The sequence below is a fragment of the Lontra canadensis genome, unplaced genomic scaffold, assembly GCF_010015895.1.
Source record: "Lontra canadensis isolate GAN:19392208 unplaced genomic scaffold, GSC_riverotter_1.0 scaffold35, whole genome shotgun sequence".
Lineage (NCBI taxonomy): Eukaryota > Metazoa > Chordata > Mammalia > Carnivora > Mustelidae > Lontra > Lontra canadensis.
Window position 1 is genome coordinate 4,121,331 of NW_022631029.1, and position 18,640 is coordinate 4,139,970.

At 56.5% G+C, this 18,640-nt stretch overlaps 3 protein-coding genes across 4 annotated transcripts; 2 read left to right on the top strand and 1 right to left on the bottom strand.

Moving 5' to 3' along the window:
* Nucleotides 1-441: 441 nt before the first annotated feature.
* On the bottom strand, nucleotides 442-1,527 carry TSSK6 (testis specific serine kinase 6). The gene has a single exon (XM_032868516.1). The coding sequence runs from the start codon at nucleotides 1,357-1,359 to the stop codon at nucleotides 538-540; it is 822 nt and encodes a 273-aa protein (XP_032724407.1). The 5' UTR covers nucleotides 1,360-1,527; the 3' UTR covers nucleotides 442-537.
* A 643-nt stretch (nucleotides 1,528-2,170) lies between these two features.
* Nucleotides 2,171-10,432, top strand: NDUFA13 (NADH:ubiquinone oxidoreductase subunit A13). The gene is made up of 5 exons (XM_032867784.1): nucleotides 2,171-2,306; nucleotides 8,265-8,343; nucleotides 9,503-9,574; nucleotides 9,945-10,014; nucleotides 10,237-10,432. Exons 1-5 carry the CDS (start codon nucleotides 2,213-2,215, stop codon nucleotides 10,354-10,356), a joined length of 435 nt encoding a protein of 144 aa, XP_032723675.1. The 5' UTR covers nucleotides 2,171-2,212; the 3' UTR covers nucleotides 10,357-10,432.
* A 419-nt stretch (nucleotides 10,433-10,851) lies between these two features.
* Nucleotides 10,852-18,624, top strand: YJEFN3 (YjeF N-terminal domain containing 3). Of its 2 annotated transcripts, none has more exons than XM_032867781.1 (6): nucleotides 10,852-10,936; nucleotides 14,344-14,452; nucleotides 16,330-16,440; nucleotides 16,697-16,810; nucleotides 16,892-17,051; nucleotides 18,361-18,624. In XM_032867781.1, the coding sequence occupies exons 1-6, from the start codon at nucleotides 10,878-10,880 to the stop codon at nucleotides 18,567-18,569; spliced, it is 762 nt and encodes a 253-aa protein (XP_032723672.1). In that variant the 5' UTR covers nucleotides 10,852-10,877; the 3' UTR covers nucleotides 18,570-18,624. The 2 variants fall into 2 exon arrangements, with proteins under 2 accessions (XP_032723672.1, XP_032723674.1); XM_032867783.1 differs by having other exon boundaries at nucleotides 16,892-17,042.
* The last annotated feature ends 16 nt before the right edge of the window (nucleotides 18,625-18,640 follow it).

Sequence of the window (18,640 nt, forward strand, 5' to 3'; positions counted from 1 at the left end):
TCTACAATGAGGCGCTACGCCTGACTTCCGCTGGGGGATGACCTCCCACCCCTCCTTGGTAAAAGGGGGCCATTGCTAGAGGCAGGTGCGAGGAAGAGCGAGTTTATTGCAAGTTCCAAGGAGGCAGCGCTCGGACCGTGCCTTCCCCACCAGCATGCGCGGGTGACTAGAGAAGGACGCCCTCCACATGCGTCCATTCCCTGGCAGCTCCTCCAGGTATCCACCGCCTGCCCACAACCATCGCTCATTCCGCGCTGGCGCAACGCTTCCATTTCTTCTTGTCCCTTCCCCTCCCGAGGCCTTCTCTTGGGGAACAGAGGAAGCGCTTGCGCCCTCCTGTTCTCGGGATCCTGGGGAGAGGAGCTAGATTCTAAACAGGGGCGACTACGGCCCCAGGTATCCAGAGTCAGGATAAAGGGGGAAGTGCGCGTGCGCAGTGGCGCGTGTCGGCTTCGCGAGAGTACGAAGCGCGCTTTGTGCGCATGCACTGCGCTTGCGCAGTGCTCCGGGCGGCGGGAATGGTGGGAACCCCGGCTTCTAGCTGGAGTCCCCAGCACGCAGCCAGCCGTTGCGTGCTACCTGGCCCGCTGAGGGCCTGGCAGATGGGCTGAACTGCAGCAATTCTGCGATCAGGGCCTTGCAGCGCTCCGACAGCTCGAGGCCATCGGGGTAGAGGACGCCGCGCTTCTGGCGCCTTGGCAGACCAGCGATGTCCGAGTCGTCGAAGGGCATGCACCCGGTGACCATGACGTAGAGCACGACGCCCAGGCTCCACACATCGTACTTCTTGGGGTCGTATGGGATACCCAAGAGTACCTCAGGAGACGCGTAGGCGGCCGAGCCGCAGTAGGTAGTGCTCAGGTCAGGATAGCCGTGTGCCTGGCGACCAAAGCCAAAGTCAGTGAGCTTCACGCGGCGCTCGTCGGGGCTCAGCAGCACGTTTTCGCACTTGAGGTCACGGTGCACCAAGTGGTGGTCATGCAGGTAACGCACAGCCCCAGCGATCTGCGCAAAGAGGTCGCGCGCCTGGCTCCCGGGGATGCGCCCGTTGCGCTGCACTGCCTGCAGCAGGTCGGTGGCAGCCGCCTCCATCACGATATAGAGCTTCCCATTGCATACCTCGATGAACTCGAAGACGTGCACGATGTGCGGGTGTCGCACGCCTCGAAGGATGGACAGCTCGCGTGGCAGAAACTTGTTGACGAAGTCGGGCGGCGCGCGCCGCCGGTCCACCACCTTGATGGCCACTGTGCCCTTGTATTTCTTGGACGTGGCCACCTTCACCTTGGAGTAACTGCCCTCGCCTATCGTGCGTCCCAGCTTATAGCCGAGTTCGCTCAGAAGTTTGTCGCCCGACATGGTGGCGCCTGGGGCGCGTGGGGAGCAGGAGGCGGCTGCTGTCGGGGGGCGGCCGGACTCCAATCTCGGGCCTAACCCATGGCGCTTGGCACCTGCACACCCGCACCCCCATGTGCCCACTCCCGGGTCCCCGCCGCAGAGGTGCCTTTTATTGCCCAGGTAACAATTTCTGCCTTGTGAAGTGACCACGGGCGTCACCCCGCCTCTGGGTGGGGGCCCCGTGGACCCCGCCCCACGGGGCCCCCCAAGGCCATCAGGCTTTGTGACTCATAATCGCTCTGAATGGCCCAGTTCACATGAGAGGCTATTAGCAAGGGGTCCCGACCACCACTCGGGAGCAGAATCCGTGCCTGGCGTTGGGGTGGCTCCTCATGACTCGAAGCTGAGCAGCAGTCGCCCCCCAGCTTTGTGTACCCGGCCCTGGCCATGTGGAGCCTTGGGACGCCCGCAAAGGGGAGAAAACGAGAGAGGGAGTTTAACTTGGTAACTCGGTGACCCGGCTCCCTCAGGAGCTTGGGGTCTCTGAATGGCCTCAGGACCACACCAGAGGAAAGGTGTACGGGAGGTCCTTTAGGGCAAGAACCCGGGCGACCAGACGGGCTACAAGCGTCTACACCGACGGAACCAAGCCCCGTCTAAGAGAAAAGATAGGGAATCCTCGGCTGCAGCCCCGCCGCCCAGTGGAGTCCTGGACCTATTGCCCAAGCTCTCCTTCACCATGGGATAGCTACACTAGCGTCCCAGATGCCCTAGTCCCGCCCACGACATGCGCGGTACTTTCAGCCACACTCATCATGGCGACGGCCTCCGGACGTAACTTCCGCCCGCGGCCGGAAGTTGGGATCCTGTGAGCATGGCAGCATCGAAGGTGAAACAGGACATGCCCCCGCCGGGGGGCTATGGCCCCATCGACTACAAGCGGAACCTTCCGCGTCGGGGACTGTCGGGTCAGTGTCGCAGTACGCCGGGGTGTCAGAGTTGGGGCTTCGGGACGCCGCGACAGGGGTGGGAGGGGTCGCCGGGGAGTCTCGCGGGTCTCAGTTTCCGCCGCGGTGTGACGGGAGGCGGAGCCCAGGCATCCCCGATGGCTTCAGTAGTGAGGAGAGTAACTGCTGGAGTTTGTCGAACGCTTACTGAGCTTTGTTTTCTTCACAGAACAGTCTGGAAGGTCGGTCCCCTTAATCCTTTCCATTCTGCGATTGGTTAGATCAATGTAACTCGTGCCCCGAGCCCTCGGCCACACTTCCGTTTCATAAGTGGGGAAACTGAGGCCCGAGAGAGGCTGCTACCTGCCCCGACGGCCACCCAGTGTAAAACTCATGCTGAATCCGGAACATTAAGGGAGTTTAGGTGTTCCTCCCTGTAGTATCTACCCGCGGATGTCCCAGGAATGTGTATTCTTAAATTTTTCAAAATGTTTTAAGTAACATTTAAAAGTTTGCTATTGGGCTCAACACAGAAAAATGTAAAAGAAAAAAAAAGTAGAAGGGGCATATACTTTGCACCTAGGGTTAACAGAGATACAAAATTTTAAGCATGAATGCATTTCCCATAACTCGTCATACTTTACATTTATTATTATGCACATGTGCCTCAATTTAAAAAAATATACAGGCATGGTAAAGAAAGAATTCAGACTGTGGGAAAGTATCAGGGGGAAACTCAAGCTCTTCCCAGCCCCTCGGCTTTTTTCTCAGAACAGCAGTTGACAGACTACTATAAAGGGCCAGATAAACATTTTATGCAGATGGTCTCTGTCCACTGCTGCTCCTTTATTTATTTTTTTAAGATTTTATTTATTTATTAGAGGGAGAAAGCAAGCATGAGAGAACGTGAGCAGGGGCAGGGGTAGAGAGAGAGGGACAAGCAGACTCCCCACGAAGTGGGAAGACTGTAGTGGGGCTCAGTTCCAAGACCCCCAAGATCACAGCCTGAGCTAAAGGATGCTTAACCAACTGAGCCACCCAGGCGCTCTTCCGCGGCTGCATTTTCACAACTGTTTACCAACCTAAAAGTGTTCTTAGCCCGAGGGCTGTTACAAAAACAGGCTTGACTCATCCCAGAACACACTGAATGAAAATGTGATCTGAATCTCTGCAATTTCTTTTCTCAAAGTGTGACTTAACACCCAGGCCAGTGTGCCCATCACATGTTCGGCTTGAGGTCTGTTGATACATGTGCACCTGTGTGACCTGTACCCAGACCAGACTGCAGAAGGGTCCCAGCCCATGAGCCTCTCTGGGCTCCTCCTAGTCAGCATGTCTCTTTTTTAAGTTACAGTGTGCCCTTAATCCCAGTCCTCTTCCAGTTCATGACATGGTAGTGTCTCCCATGTGCCATCTAGACCGTTATCTAGGGTTGGGCTTCCTAGTTGCACCCCTTCACACCAGCTTGCATTGTAGCATATACAGACCTGCCCCCTGGCTACAGTGGGGTGAGGAGGAGACCCCTTCTGGTGGCGTGGTCTTTGTTCTGTCCCTGCATTCAGTAGTTGCTTGTTGAGTATGCATGTGGCACTGAGTCCTGTCTGGAAGAGCTCACAGCCTCGCAGAGGAGATGAATGTGTCACACCAGCATTTCCTATTTTGGCAAGGCTCCAGCTCACCAGGGTCCATTTTAGCCAGGGTGGGCTGGAAGGACTTCTCCGAAAGTCCCTTAAGTGGAGGGAACAGCAAGTGCAACAGCCCTGCTTTCCATCCTGCACCCCGTGCTAATCATCTGTCCTGTGCCCTCCTCCAGCCTTGCACTCGAACCATATGTCCCCATGGCCCTCTCCCCATTAGTCCTACCCTGCTCTGCTCCTGTAAGGCACACAAGCCTGGCATCCACTCCCCTCTTCTCTGCCCAGATCACTCACCCCTAGCGTCCTAGAACCAGCAGAGCTGGCTCAGACCACCTTTAATCCCCACTGCTCCTGAAGTGACTGCTACCTCCATCTTTTCCACTCATTTCTCTTCTCTCCATTGTGCCCAGGGGGTGGCCCTTTCTTTGTTTCCCTTGAGTCTTTAACTTTTTTTTTTGAAATTCACAGACCATACCATATAATTCACCTATTTCATGCGTACAAGTCACAGATTTTTAGTCTGTTCACAGTTGCATAACCATCACCAGGATCTAAATTTATAACACATCTGGGGCACCTGGGTGGCACAGTCGCTTAAGTGTCTGACTCTTGGTTTTGGCTCAGGTCATGATCTCAGAGTCATGGGATCAAGCTCCGCGTGGAGCTCCACCATCACGGGGGGTCTGTTTGGGTTTCTCTCTCTAGCCCGTGCCTCTCCCCCTGTGTGCGTGAGCACATGCGCTCTCCCTCAGATAAACCTATAAATAAATCTAAATAAGTAAATAAATAGATAAATTTATAACAGTTCCATCACGCCAGAAAGAACCCCAAATTCATGAGGTGTCACTCCCCATCCTCCCTCTCCCAAACCCTGGCAACTAGCAGTCTGTTTTGTGTCTCTATGGATTTGCCAGTTCTGGATGTTTCATGTAAATGGGCTCCTATTCTATGTGGCCTCTGGTGTCTGGCTGCTTTTATTCAGCAGGACGTTTTTAACGTGCATGGTGTAGCATGTCTCAAAGCTGCTTTTTTTTTTTTTTTGGTTGAATAATATTCTTGTATGAATGGACCACAATTTGTGTATCCATCTACCACTTGATGGACATTTGAGTTGTTGCCACCTTTTGGCTGCTGTGAACATTATCGTGCAAGCTTCTATGTGGGTATATGTTTCGGTTTTCTTGCGGGAAAATTTCACCTAGCAATAGCATAGCTAGGTCATATGCTAACTCCACATTTAACGTTTTGAGGAACTGCCAAGCTGTTTTCCAAATTGGCTGTACTGTTGTACATTTCTTCCTGCATTTATTTTACGGGATTTCCAATTTCTCCACATCTGGACAACACTCATTATTTTCCTTTTTTTAAAAATTCTAACCATCCCAACGGGTGTGAGGTGTCTCATTGTGGTTTTGATTTGCATCTCCGTGGTTACTCATGATGTTGAGCATATTTTCATTTGTTTCTAGGCCATTTGTATAGCTCTTCGGGAGAAATACCATCCAAGGCCATTGGATTGGGTCATTCAACTTTATTATTTCTTTTTAAATTTTTTTTGAGGGAGATAGTGTGCAAGCGCAGGGTGGGTATGGGGAGTATCTTAAGCAGGCTCTGTGCCCAGCGTGGATCCTGGTGCAGGGCTTGATCCCATAACGCTGAGACCATGACCTCAGCCAAAACCAAGAAGGGGGGATGCTCAACCAACGTAGCCACCCAGGTGCCCCAGGGTGTTCATCTTTTTTATTACTGAATTTACAGAATTCTTTATACATTTTGGTTACCATTCCTTTATCAGATAGAGGATTTTCAGAGACTTGTCTTCCATTCTGGAGGTTGTCTTTCCAGCTTGTTGGCGGCATCATTTGTAGCACAAAAGTTTTTCATTTCAGCGAAGCCCAGTTTGTCTATTTTTTTTTTCCTTTTGTTACTTGTGCTTCTGGCGTCCTAGCTAAGAAGCCATTGCCTCATCCAAGGTCACAGAGACTGACTAATCTGTTTTCTAAGAGTTTTATAGTTTTAGCTCTCAAATTGAGGTCTTTGATCCATTTTCAGTTAATTTTTGTGTATGGGGGAAGGAAAAAGCACACTTTATTCTTTTGCATGTGGCTGTCCACTTATCCAATTTGCTGAAAGACTATTCTTTCCCCATTGAATTGTCTTGGCACCCTTGTCCAGAATCAATTGACCGTAAATGTGAGGGTTTATTTTTGGACTCTCAGCTCTGTTCCATCGATGTACATGTCTATCCTGATGCCATGCCACACTGTCTTGTACACACAGCTGTGTGTGAAGTCTGAAACTATGAAGTGCGAGTCCTCCAACTTTGTTGTTTTTCAGAATTGTTTTGGTTAATCTGGGCCCTTGAATTTCCATATGAATTTCACAATTGGCTGTTCAGTTTCTGTAGGGCAGGTAAAGGGGGAAGGTTGGGATTCAGATGGGACCCCATTGAACTGGTACCTTCGTTTGGGTCGTGCTGCCATCTGAACAAGGTTAGGTACTGAAACTGAACACAGGATGTGGCCTGCACCCACTCCTGGGCGTGACCATAATCAGCCTCCCCCACCGGACTGACAGGTCCTGAAGCACAGACCCATGCTGAGGGTCTGCAGTCTCAGCCTCTCCACTGTCAGCAAGAAAGAGCCGCATGTTCGTAAAGGCCATTTTTGTCTTGGAATTGATCTTACATGTGGGCCCACATATGGGTGCCTGGTGCGAAGACAAGGGGTCTCCATGAGGGTAGCCCAGGCCTATGCCCTGGGGCTGGGTCAAAAGAAGAGGATCCCGGGGCTTCTCTATAGCTACTGAAAAGAAAGAGGCAGCTCTTCTAGGATGTTCTGTCGAGGACAGGTGGTCAGCCATGTGTAAGAGCCATAATTGCATTGGGAGCTGGTCCTAGGCACTCGAGCCTCCCAGGAGAGGTTCTCCCTCTGTGCATAGGAACCAGGGTGCCCTCGTTGTCCTGCCCCCTGTAATATGGAAATGTCTTACTCTGAGCTCATGTTTGTTTTTTGTTTTGCTTTTTAAAGATTTATTTATTTATTTATTTGGGAATGAGAGCACGAGCCTGGAGGGAGAGGCACCTGATGCGGGGTTCGATCCCAGGATCCTGAGATCGTGACCTGAGCCGAAGGCATACGCTTAACCAGCTGAGCCCCTGAGCTAATGTTTTTAACAGGCTTGACTGAGGAGCTGAAAAATCTAACCAGTTTCTTATGCATCTCTGGGTCCAGCAAAGGTGCCAGAAAAACCATGTGCTGAACTGAGCTGAAGAAGAAAGATGAGGACAGGGACAGCAGAGGCTCCCTGCAGGCTGCGAGCAGGGCCGGGACTCCCAGAGCCCCTTTGCCCCCCCGCCCCCAAATCCTAGGGAGTGGCCTCATCCACCATTTGCTGGTCATTTCCTGAGTGTTAACTTGAGCTCAACCTGGCCGAGCTTGTCCGTTTTTCCCAGCAACCATGAGGCCCATCCCGGGAAGAGACCACAGCTTGAAAGATTAGAGGTTATGGGGTGAGCTGGCCCCAGCCAGGCCACAGACAGCTAGGGCCTCCATGAAGACCGCAGCAGGCCCACAGCCTGTCCATCAGAATTACAGTGCAGGTGCCTGCTGGTGTCAGTAAATATTCATGGCAGCCTCTGTCCCCTGGTGCCCAGGCAGGGGGCTCTACCTGCTGGGCCAGGAGGCAGCACGTCAGGGAGCCCATGGGCTGCTGGGTGGGCCCCACAGAGCACTGCCTGCCTCCCGCAGCCCATCCAGCCCCCTCTGGGCAGCACTCAGAGGAGTGGCCCAGGCAGCCAGGCGCCACCGTGGAGCTGGACCCAGCAGTAGACACCATCCTGCCCCGTGGAAGCACCCGCCGACTGGGAGCCAAGCAACCTTCCACAAGATCGTGGGGTGGCGGCCACCCAGCCATGAATAGCAAGACCTCGGGCTCTCTTGCAGTCCCTGCCCACACTGTACCTTCTGGAAACTGTCCCATGGTGGGCAGAGGTGTGGCGGCTGCAGCTGCCTCCCTTCTCAGAGAGAAGCTGAGGCAGCCTGGAGTCCCTGCCCGCAGGCTGGGGAACGGACTGAAGAGTGGTCTGCAGTTTTGGAGGAAGGGGTCCAAGGGAAGGGGCCGGTGGACATTCCATGGGGACAAGAAAATAATAATCTGAGGAAATATGCACTAGAGACAGTACTGGCCATCTCTAGGAGAAGGTCACTAAGACTTTGACCTTCTCCTGCGTCAGTGTTTCTGGTGTGTTTGCACGGCAAGTGGAGTGCACGTCCCGGGAAGAAGCTGCAGAGAGCGGCCTGTCCCATGGGCGGGCGCTGACTGGCGGCCTCCCCCCCCACAGGCTACAGCATGTTCGCTGTGGGCATCGGGACCTTGCTGTTCGGGTACTGGAGCATGATGAGGTGGAACCGCGAGCGCAGGTAGGCCCCAGGCCTCCCCGGGCGGGATGCCCCTGGTACCCGTGGGGCCCTTTCTCAGCCCCTGGGGACTCAGGAAGTGGGGACCCGGACTGAGTCCACTTCTGAGCTTTCCACTGAAGAAAGGACTCGTAAGCAAGGAGCTCTTTGCCAGATGTCCCTTGGCCTCCGCTGCTCAGGAACCGAGGGTCTGGATTAGGATGGCGCATCAGGTGGAGGTGGATGGGTGGGCCCAGGACGTGTTCTCCTAGTGCATTTTTGCCAGTGGTAACCAGGCAGTGAGGACAACAAAGGCATAGATGTAGTTGTGCCAGCACGTGGGACCAGAGGCACCAAGGCAGAGGGTGGCCTCCGTTCGGACTCTGGCTGCTGCCTCTCAGCTGCTCTGCCTCACCCTACCCCGGTGTGCTATGTGTCCTCAGCACCCCCTTGAGGTCACCCGCCCCCCACAAGTCTGGGAGTCCCTGAGGGTAGTGCTGGAGAAGGCCCCCATGTGTCAGGTACTCGGCGTGGGGTACACTCAAACCAGGTCCGGCTCCCCAGGACCACGTGCAGAGGTCTGGCCACTGGAGTGACAACTGTGTGGCTGTGGTGGGGGCGTCTGCTCCTTTGGGTCTGGAGGAGGGGAGGGGGGACGCTGACGCTCATCCACACCCTTCCCTGTATGGCTGTGAGATTCCTGGTGATGAGGGGCAGGGCCAGGGGCCACCTGCTGGGCCACATCGCTGGGTGCCACTCCCGCAGCATAGATGTGGCTGGTGGCTCAAAGACACGGAGCTGTCTGCCCTGGGCTCACACTCCAGGGTTATTTTGACATGAAAAGGATATGGTTTTGAAGGCCCAGAGTCTGGCGATGAACGTCCCATCCCCCGTCCCTGGTTCACCACAGTCATCAGGCCAGGGCTATTTTTAGGATTAAGAAATAAAGTTTTTAACTGGGAAGAAAGTGTGAAGCCAGCATTCTTGTGGATCAGTGCCTGTGCCAGCTGCGTGCCCCCCCCCCCGCCTCTCATCCTGTGGCAGGTAGAGCTTACTGCCAAGCCCTGCCACACTCACTTGCCTCTCCTCCAGCCCCCTTTCCCACGTGTCACCCTGTGGGGCTGAGGCCACGTCTGCCCCCAGCTCCAGCCTGATCTAATCTGTTGGTTCTCGGGTTTTGCAGGCGCTTGCAGATTGAGGACTTTGAGGCCCGCATCGCGCTGATGCCACTGTTGCAGGCAGAGAAGGACCGGAGGTGGGGCCACTGGGACCAGGGTTGGAAATTCGCAGGCCTGAGTGTCCCGTGCTGCAGTGCAGGACCTGGCCGGAATGCATATGGGGACTGACAGCTGTGTCCTTGCATACATGGGGCTGCCGTCACCCTTGGAGAGGGCCCCAAACTTGACTTAAAGTGGGGACCCAAGGGACAGAATGGGAAGGTTCCCTGGAGGAGGAGACATTGAGGTTGCAGCAGGAGGACAGTAAAAGTTTGTAGGGGGAAGGAAGGGACAAGAGGAGATAGCATGTGCAGGGTTGGCAGTGGCAGGAGGTGATGGGGAATGGAACAGGGAGGGGCCCTTTGGGGTGCTCAGGCCTGTCCCCCACCTTTCATTTCATCCCTGCAGGGTCCTGCAGATGCTTCGAGAGAACCTGGAGGAGGAGGCCATCATCATGAAGGATGTGCCCGACTGGAAGGTGGGTCCTGGGCAGGGAGGGCGGGGGTGCTGGCCCCCGCAGAAACACAGCCCCCCATGGGAAGCCTGAGGCTGAGAGGGGTCCTGGGGGCCAGGCATGAGGAAGGGGAGACAGCAGCTTTTGGTGTAGACACAGTGGCCACCAGGCCTAGTGGGGTCCCCCTAGGCAGTATGGGCCTGAGGGGGTAGCTGCACCCCCACTTACATCCCGCCGTCTCCACAGGTGGGTGAGTCTGTGTTCCACACAACGCGCTGGGTGACTCCCGTGATGGGCGAGCTGTATGGGCTGCGTACAAATGAAGAGATTGTGGACGCCACCTATGGCTTCATTTGGTACACGTAGGGGGCCGCTCCCCTTGGACCGCTTGGACCCCTGCACCCTCCCCACTGGGAAAGAATAAATGCTCTGGAGACCTGCCTGCCTGTGTCCCAGCGACTGAGTGACTGGCGAGTGGGGCCCCATTGGTTTACACATGGCCTGGGGACACAGGGTCTAAACCTGGGGACTCTGCAGAAGTTGCCAGGTGGGCTGGCCCCCCAACCCCGCACCCTGGGCACATCAGTGAGTGGGGGACCTAAAGAACAGAGCACTGGACGGAGGGGCGCCAGAGGCGAGGCCCCTTGCTCCCAGGCTGGGACCTGTCCAGACTTCGTTTCCTTCCATTCCCAAGGCAGCTCCACTCCTGGCACGAAAGGGTTAAGTCAGCCTGCGCCCTCCAGCCAATGGCCGCGCGCAGCGCCTTTGCGGTGCCGCCTGATTGGCAGATGCACGGGGTGGGCGGGGAGGAGCCCCAGTGCCCTGGGATGCTCTTAAAAAGCTGTGGCTGTGGCCGCCAGGGCTCCGCGCACCAGCTCACCTTGGCCATGAGCAGCGCGGCCCGCCCGGACCCAGCGGAGGCGCCCGAGGAGCGGCATTTCCTCAGGTCAGCCAGGGATGGGGATGCCAAATACCGTGCATGACAGGGATGCAGCCTGGAGCCATGGGCATCATGGGCAGGACATGGCTGGGAGGGGGAGGTTCTCGGGCTGGATGGATCAGAGGCAGGGGCATGGCCAGGAGGGGGCCTGGGGGTTTCCAAGGCCCCCCCTTTTGCTGGAGAGAGGAAGCCTCCAGCCCACTGCTGCCAACGCCTCCTAAGTTTCGTTGCCAGGGAAACTGCATCTGCCTCAGGCTCACCCCTAAGTGAATCATTCAGCAGCACCGCTAGAAGCTCTCCCATCACCCCTCAACTCAGTCCAGGCCCACCGCCCCTTTCCATCCGTCCTGGAGACCCTGGAGCGCCCACCCTTCCTTCCGAGCTGGGAAGAGCTGAGGTCTTAGCTCCTCAAACGTTCACACCCCTCCTGGTGGCCCACCTGCTACTGTCTCCTGGACCAGAGAAGGAAACTGAGTCCTGGGGACGGAAACCACTGCCTGAGCCAAGGCTAGGGAGATTTTTGAATGCATGGGCCATTTACCAGTAGTTTGCTTGGATTTGGGGTCTCTAGCTGGCAGCTGTGGCTGTGTCTCTCACCTCATCCTGAGTTATGTTGTGTCCTCCTTTAAGGCCCTGCGATCTGGGACTCCAAGCAGGGCTGTGGACCTCAGTGTAAACCACTCACAGCACATTCATCTGACATCCCCTTGTCTGTCCTTCTCTGCCCACTCTCCACTCATGCCCTCAGGGCAGATCTTGTCCAGTGACTGGCTGATGTCCAGATTGAGCCTGTAGACCCAGCACATCCTAGACAGAAGGAAGCTGGAGCTGTGATTTCACCTGGCGTGGGGGATGGCCGGGCCAGTTGTGCAGGGTCTCAAAGGCCAACTGAGGAGTGATGGGGCACTGTGGGTGGGTAGGAGTGGAACGTGGAGAGCACGGGGAGAGGAGACAGGTTAGAAACATAATGGGTGCGTAGGTGTAGTGAGGAATTTGAATATTCTCTGAATATTGGGGAGCCAAAAGCAGGTTTGAGGCAAGTGGTGATGTGATGGCATTTAGGTTTTCAAAGCCCCCATGGCTCTTGTACCGAGGAGGAGTTTGGGGGCCGGGAGACTTCTGTAGGCAGCCAGGTGAGCAGTGGTGGTGGGCTGGTGGGCAGAGGCCCGAAGATGGAGAAGCAGATGGAGCCAAGAGAGCAGGGAGGGTCTGCCACGGGCAACCAGGCCCCAGGGCTTCACCTCCAAAAGAGCCCACTCCTGGAAGCATTTTGGGAGAACAGGCCCAGTTCCTTTGAAAGCAAGTCACCTTCTTTGTGCTCTTGGGGAAATCCTTACAGTTCCTTTCATCTGGGGACTGACATCAGGAGAGTGAAGAGGCACTTCATAACCAAGCCTTCCACCTCTGGCCAGTCCCACAGTGGCCTGGCCCTGTCCCCCTCCCCAGACCTGCCCTAATTCCCACTCACACCCCACCCAGAGCTGCCAGCGTCCCCACCCCCAGGCTCCTAGCCTGGACCATCCTCCCCATTATCACTCTAATGATCAGTTAGGCAGGAAGATAATGTTCCAAGTGGTGGCCTGAGGCCAAAGCTTCGGAACAGAGGAAGAGGAATGGGTAGTGCTCCCACGCTCTCATCTTCCCCTCACCCTCCTGTGGGGGCAGCAGGCAGAGCTGTCATGGATGAAGGTGGAGGAATGAGCCACATTTCCAAACACACCTTCTCCAGTGTTCTTTCCTGGGAGCTGGGCCAGCCTGCTCTTCATCTGACCCACCATCCTTTTCGCCAACTGGTCCTCCAACCTTACCTGAAGTCAGGTGGGGCTGAATCTGGCTCTGGTGGGCTGGGGTGACTCAGGGCATGTGTCCTTCCTGCCCTAAGCCTCAATCCACCTCATGTGCACGGGCCCCCAAAGTGTCTTTCTGACCCAGTTTCTTAGTTTCCCTTGCTCGGCTCCAGCCACACTGGCCTCGCTTCTGTCCCTTCCATCTGCCAAGCTCATTCCCATGACAGGGCCTTGGCCCTCACTGTTCTTGCATGTGAGTTACCTCCCATAGTGCTCCAGGCCACCACCTCCAGGAAGCCCACCCCGAGTCCCCCTCCCGCAGCAGTCTCCATTCCTTACCTATGCCCCTCCGGCTGCCCGGCCTGATCAGGCTGCAAAATTGGCGGGAATGTTGTGGTCTCCTGCTCATAGAATTGAAGGAATCTAAAGATTCATCCCAAGAAACCTCTGCTATCTGTAGGTCTGCCTCTGCTTCTTTGCTCGTACCCTGTATGGCTCTGGAAACAGACACCAAGGGTAGAAGTGTGCTTTCTCACTTGCTTCCTGCAGGACCCTGGGCAAGCCACTTGGCTTCTCTGAGTGGTTGAATATTTTCCAGGCCTGTCTATTAGTGCTGCTGCTGCTGCTGCTGCTGCTACTACTACTGCTAGGGCCTGCTGGGCTAGGGGTAGGTGCTCTACCCCAGCACGAAAGAGTCCCGCTAGGGGAAGCTGGCATCAGGCCATAAACCCTGCCCAGCTGTCCCAACCCCTGATTCTGGAGTGAGGACCATTTCCACTCTTCAATGCCAGGTCTCTCTGCAGCTCTCTCTACAGCCACTAAGCCCATGCCCTTTGGAAGGCCCCTAAGCCAGGGCTAGCTTGGTCCTTGCTCTTGGAAGAGTCCAACACTTGGCTGTCATTATCTTAAAATTCTTAAGTAATGGGACCCGTGTTTGCATTTTGAAATGGGCCTTGAAAATTATCTAGCCTACCCGGTCTTCACTTTTGCAAAAGAGAAAGCAAAATTCAGATGTGACATCCCAGTCACTTAGGGAGTTGATGGCAGACCTTCACCTCCAATGAGGAAGCCCCATCTCTCTGGCCACAATTATTGAAGGGTCACCAATAGGTCTGATAGCTGGGGGCTCCCCATCCCCCCTCCCTAAGTGAGCCATCTAACTCCACCTCCCTCAGGCACCTCCTCCCCCAGCCCAGTCGGCCCCTTCCAGTATTCTGGAGTTTGCTTAGTGTTTTCCCCTGCATGAAACTCGTCCATCACCCTCATCTGTCTCTCCCGCCGCATTCCTCCTTCTGGGTTCTTCTCGCGGCGGCGGGGGGGAAAGGGTGGGGAATGGACGCGGGCGGGGGGCGCATCTGGGCGGAGCTGCAGTCTCCAGCTTTGGGGCTGTAGAACAGGCGCCACCAGGCGTTCCTCGACCACCAGAGGGCGCCCGTACCTTGGGCTTCGGCTTAAACCTCCCGCAGATCCACTCTACCGCATGAATATCTAATGGAGAAACTGAGGTTGGAGGTGGCTCTAGGCCCTGGTTGGGAACGTTGGTGGAACGTTACTGGTTCCATCCGAGCCTCTCTAAGTCTTTCTCTCTGTGTGTCTTTGAGCGTCTCTGCCCACTCTGTCCCCCAGCACTGCGGAGGCGGCCGCCCTGGAGCGCGAGTTACTGGAGGATTACCGCTTTGGGCGGCAGCAGCTGGTGGAGTTGTGTGGCCATGCTAGTGCTGTGGCTGTGACCAAGGTATCTGACCCCTGATCCTTGACCTTGACCCCATCCAGATGGCCAGCTTCCCCTAGAGCCGAGGCCTAGCTAGCTGCATGACCCAGGTGGCCAGAATGGTTCAGGAAGCCCCTTTTTGTGTGGAGCTTCTCCAGCCCATCACTTAGATGGGGAAACTGAGGCCTGGAGAGACTCATCGCTGGTCTAGAAGGCAGGGGCCCAAGACCCCAGTGTCAGTGAGGGTCAGGGCAGAGATAGGAGTCCCCAGAGACTCGGAGGCTGAGGCTGCGGCAGGATGCTCCTGGGTCCCTTCGTGCCCACCCGCCTCTGCCATCTCCTGGATCTCAGTAAGGGACACGTTGGTTCCTGCAGGCGGAGTGCTTCCAAATAACCCCATGCTGCAGATGGGGAAACTGAGGTCCAGATGCAGGGAGTGGCCTGCAAAGGGTAGGTCCCAGGGGGTAAGTAAGCAGAGCTGTCTGGATCTGGGGCAAAGCCCCAGTTTTGAGGTGCCTCCAAAGGACACGACAGTAATAAGTGATGACGATGCTGCCTTCCAGTGCTTTTGGCCACGGGTGTCAAACCGCGGGCCTGTTTCCTCCAAAACAAGCGAAATAAACTGACACCAGTTAATAAACCCAAATGCCTTAGAGAAGTGCCCGGTGGTGTCGGGGCTCCAGCACGTAACCTTTCTCTTCCTCCAGGTCTTCCTCCCCTTCTTGTCACCACTGCCGACTTTGGTTAAACACAATTTCTTTAGGTAGGCTCAGGTTTTCTGTTTTTGTTTTTGTTTTTAAACGTTACTTTTTCCAAATGAAACCTATCCTGGGCAAAACTCCCGCAGGAGAAGGAAATGATGACAATCAAAGCCCCACCAGTAAACCCAGCGGGGTAAACTCTTGCCTGGTTCTTGCCGACCGAAAGGTCGTTTGGTTTTGCCCTGAAAGCCCCAAGTCTGTCTAGAAGGCCCTCTGTCCCAGCCAGCCCAGACATCGTCGCCCTCCCCTGGCCTCTGGTCTCGGGCTCTGAGCCTGGCATGGTGGGGTCACACCACCCTTGGGGTGGGTCAGGACCTCGCTGAGACCTTGGGGAGGAGAAAAAAAAAAAAAAGGTGTACCTAGCCCTTTGTGTAGCTGGAGGTTAGAGTACAGCCAGGCCCCTGGGGCCCCTGTCTCAGAGAGGCCCCATGAGCCTGTCAGTGTCATGGTCATTCCTGTCTGATAGAGGCCAAAGGAGCCTGGGAGAGGACAGGGGGCTGAGGCCATGCAGAGTCAGGGCAGGGCTGAGACCGGAACACCGGTGCTCCGAACTCTTGTGTTAAAGAGATGGAGGCACAGGCCCACAGAGACGCAGAGAGTCTGGGAGATAGAGACAGAGACAAAGAGAGACACAGAGACGCAGGCATCAAAAGACTACGGAGAGACAGATGGGGATAGACACAGTCAGAGATAAGGAGAAAGGTGACGTGACGGCAGAGGCAGATGGAGAGAGACAGGGCATCTTGGGTTGGAAAAGTAACCCCCCCTTAACCCCCCCCCAGCTTTGGGGCCTCCGGGAGGGGCCGAGGCCTGGAAACGTGGGCGGGGGAGGGGCAGCCACTGCGGTGGAAAAAGGTGGAAGAATGTCTGCAACTCAGGCCGAGGATAAACAAACCGCACTCCGGGCGCCGGGTGGTGGCAGAAGGCACGTTTTCCTGCTCCAGCTTGGCAGAGCCTGAAGCAGGGACTCTGCATCTCCAAGGAGGAGCCCGAGGCCTCCAGAGGCCATGCCCTTTGCCCACAGTGCCTCTTCTCTACGCCCATGCCCCTCCCTTCTGCTACTCCGGGCCTCAGTTTCCCCACCAAAACAAGGAGGAATTCCAGACATCATGCCTTTGCCTTTGCTGTGCCCCCTGCCAGGTGTTCCCCTTGCCTACTCTCTCCCGGAAGCAGAGGACAGTGCTGGTCGTGTGTGGCCCGGAGCAGAACGGGGCCGTGGGGCTGGTCTGTGCACGGCACCTGCGGATGTTTGTGAGTAGCTAGGAGCCCCTTGGTCTCCCAGCGTCACCCCCTCAACCCTGTCCTGGCAGAAATTGCTTCCTTCTCTTGACAGTGTCTCTGGGGGACACTGAGGCTGGAGAGGTGACAGAATAAGCCCAGTGCTTGCCCCAGGCAGGGTCTTCTGCCTGGTATCCGGGTCTGGGGGCTAAGGCCCAGCAGGAAGCCTGGAAGGGCCCCCAGCACTGACTCCTTTCTGTGGCCCCCACGCCCCACCCCCCCAAATCAGGAGTACGAACCGACCATCTTCTACCCTACACGGTCACTGGATGGGCTGCACCAGGACCTGACCACTCAGTGTGAGAAGATGGACATCCCTTTTCTGTCCTATTTGCCCACGGAGGTCAGCGCTTGGTGGCAAATGATGGGGGGAAGGAGGGGATGGTGCCCAAAGGCTGCCCCCTAACTCCGCCTGCTCTCTCAGGTCCAGCTCATCAACGATGCCTACGGGCTGGTGGTGGACGCCGTGCTGGGCCCTGGCGTGCAGCCAGGAGAGATCGGGGGCCCCTGCACACGGGCGCTGGCCACACTCAAGCTGCTGTCCATCCCCCTTGTGAGCCTGGACATTCCCTCAGGCATGCCAGGCAGGAAGGGGGGGGTCTGTGGGGGGCTTGGGTGGGGGCCCTCTGCACCCCAGCTTCTGGTGGCCCCAGCCTGTCTCGGAGCCTCAGTTTCGCTTGCATGGATGGCTCCTGCACTCTGGGTGAGGGTCATGCCCATCCCTCAGATAGGGAAGACCGAGGCTGCTGCCCAGGTGATCCCCTGTCCCATCCTCCCCCCCACCCAGCCCAGCATGCCCGCTGCCCACCCTGGCCCAGTTGCCTGGGCAGACGTGAGCTCACTCGGCAAAGGCCTCGCCCATCCTGGCCGCCGCCCCATGCCTGTTGGAGCCATTAGGCGACGGGCAGACGGAACAAACAGCTGCTGGCCAGCCGGACCCTCCACGGGGGTGGCCACACTCAGGGGATGTCCCCCAGCTTGCAAGACCTCAGGGCCATCCCATCAGGGTGCCAAAGAGTGGGGGCTTAGCTACAAAGAGATGGGCTGTCTGGTCTGAGGGTGGGGACTAGGGTCACAGAAGGAAGAATTAAAGTCAGAGGGAGGAGGCTTTTAGTTAGTGGCTCCAGACTCTGATCACAAGCAGAGCAGAAGGCAAGGCCCCTAGTCTGAAGGAAGAGGCTCATTTGAGAGGCAGTAGAGACTGGGGCACAGTGAAGGAGGAGGTGGGGTCCTGTCAAAAGGCAAGAGCTAGTCTGAGGGCGAAGACAGAGATGTCAGAGGGAAGAGTCTCTAATCAGAAGGAGGATGATGAACACTCGGGCCACATTCTGTCAGAGACAAGGACCAAGAGTAAGGGGACAGACCTTACGGGGGAGGCCTGCCTAAGGATGGAGGCAAGTCTGTCCTCTGCCTGGAGAATGGGGATCTGTTAGAGGGGGAAGGCTGGCTAGGAAGCCCCAAAGGAAAGAGCCTCTAGCCTAAGTGGGGAAGCTCAAGACTGATAGGGGGTAATGGGGACAGATGCTGCGTCAGAAGGCAGAGGCATGGGTCTGACTGGGAAAGGGCAGCAAGTGGAAATGATGGACTCTAAAGGCAGAGGCTGAGTCAGATAGAGAAGAAAAAAATTAGTAGCATGAGGGGAGCACGGGCAGAAAAGTATGAGGGCAGACGATCTGGTCAGAGGAGGAGGGAAACATCTCCAAGGAGAGGGAGACACTGGTCTGAGAGCGGAGGCCCAGTTCTGTGGGGAGGCAGGTCTGACCAAGACGCACGTGTCATAGAGCAGAGGCTCGATCTGATGGGGAAGGAGAAGTGGGTGGTGAGCAGGCAAGTCTGAAGGCAAGCACCCCTCCCAGCGCCCGATTCCCTCCCCTCCCGCCCCTCTTCCCTCAGGCTGGGACGCGGAGACCGGCGGCGGCGACACCGAAGATGGGCTCCGGCCCGACGTGCTGGTATCGCTCGCCGCGCCCAAGCCCTGTGCCGGCCGTTTCTCCGGCCGCCACCACTTCGTGGCCGGCAGGTTCGTGCCCGACGACGTGCGCCGAAAGTTCGCTCTGCGCCTGCCGGGATACACGGGCACCGACTGCGTCGCGGCGCTGTGACCGCGCCCGCACCCAGGCGGCTTGGACCCGCGCCAATAAACAGACGTCCCACCACCACCTCGCCTCCTTCT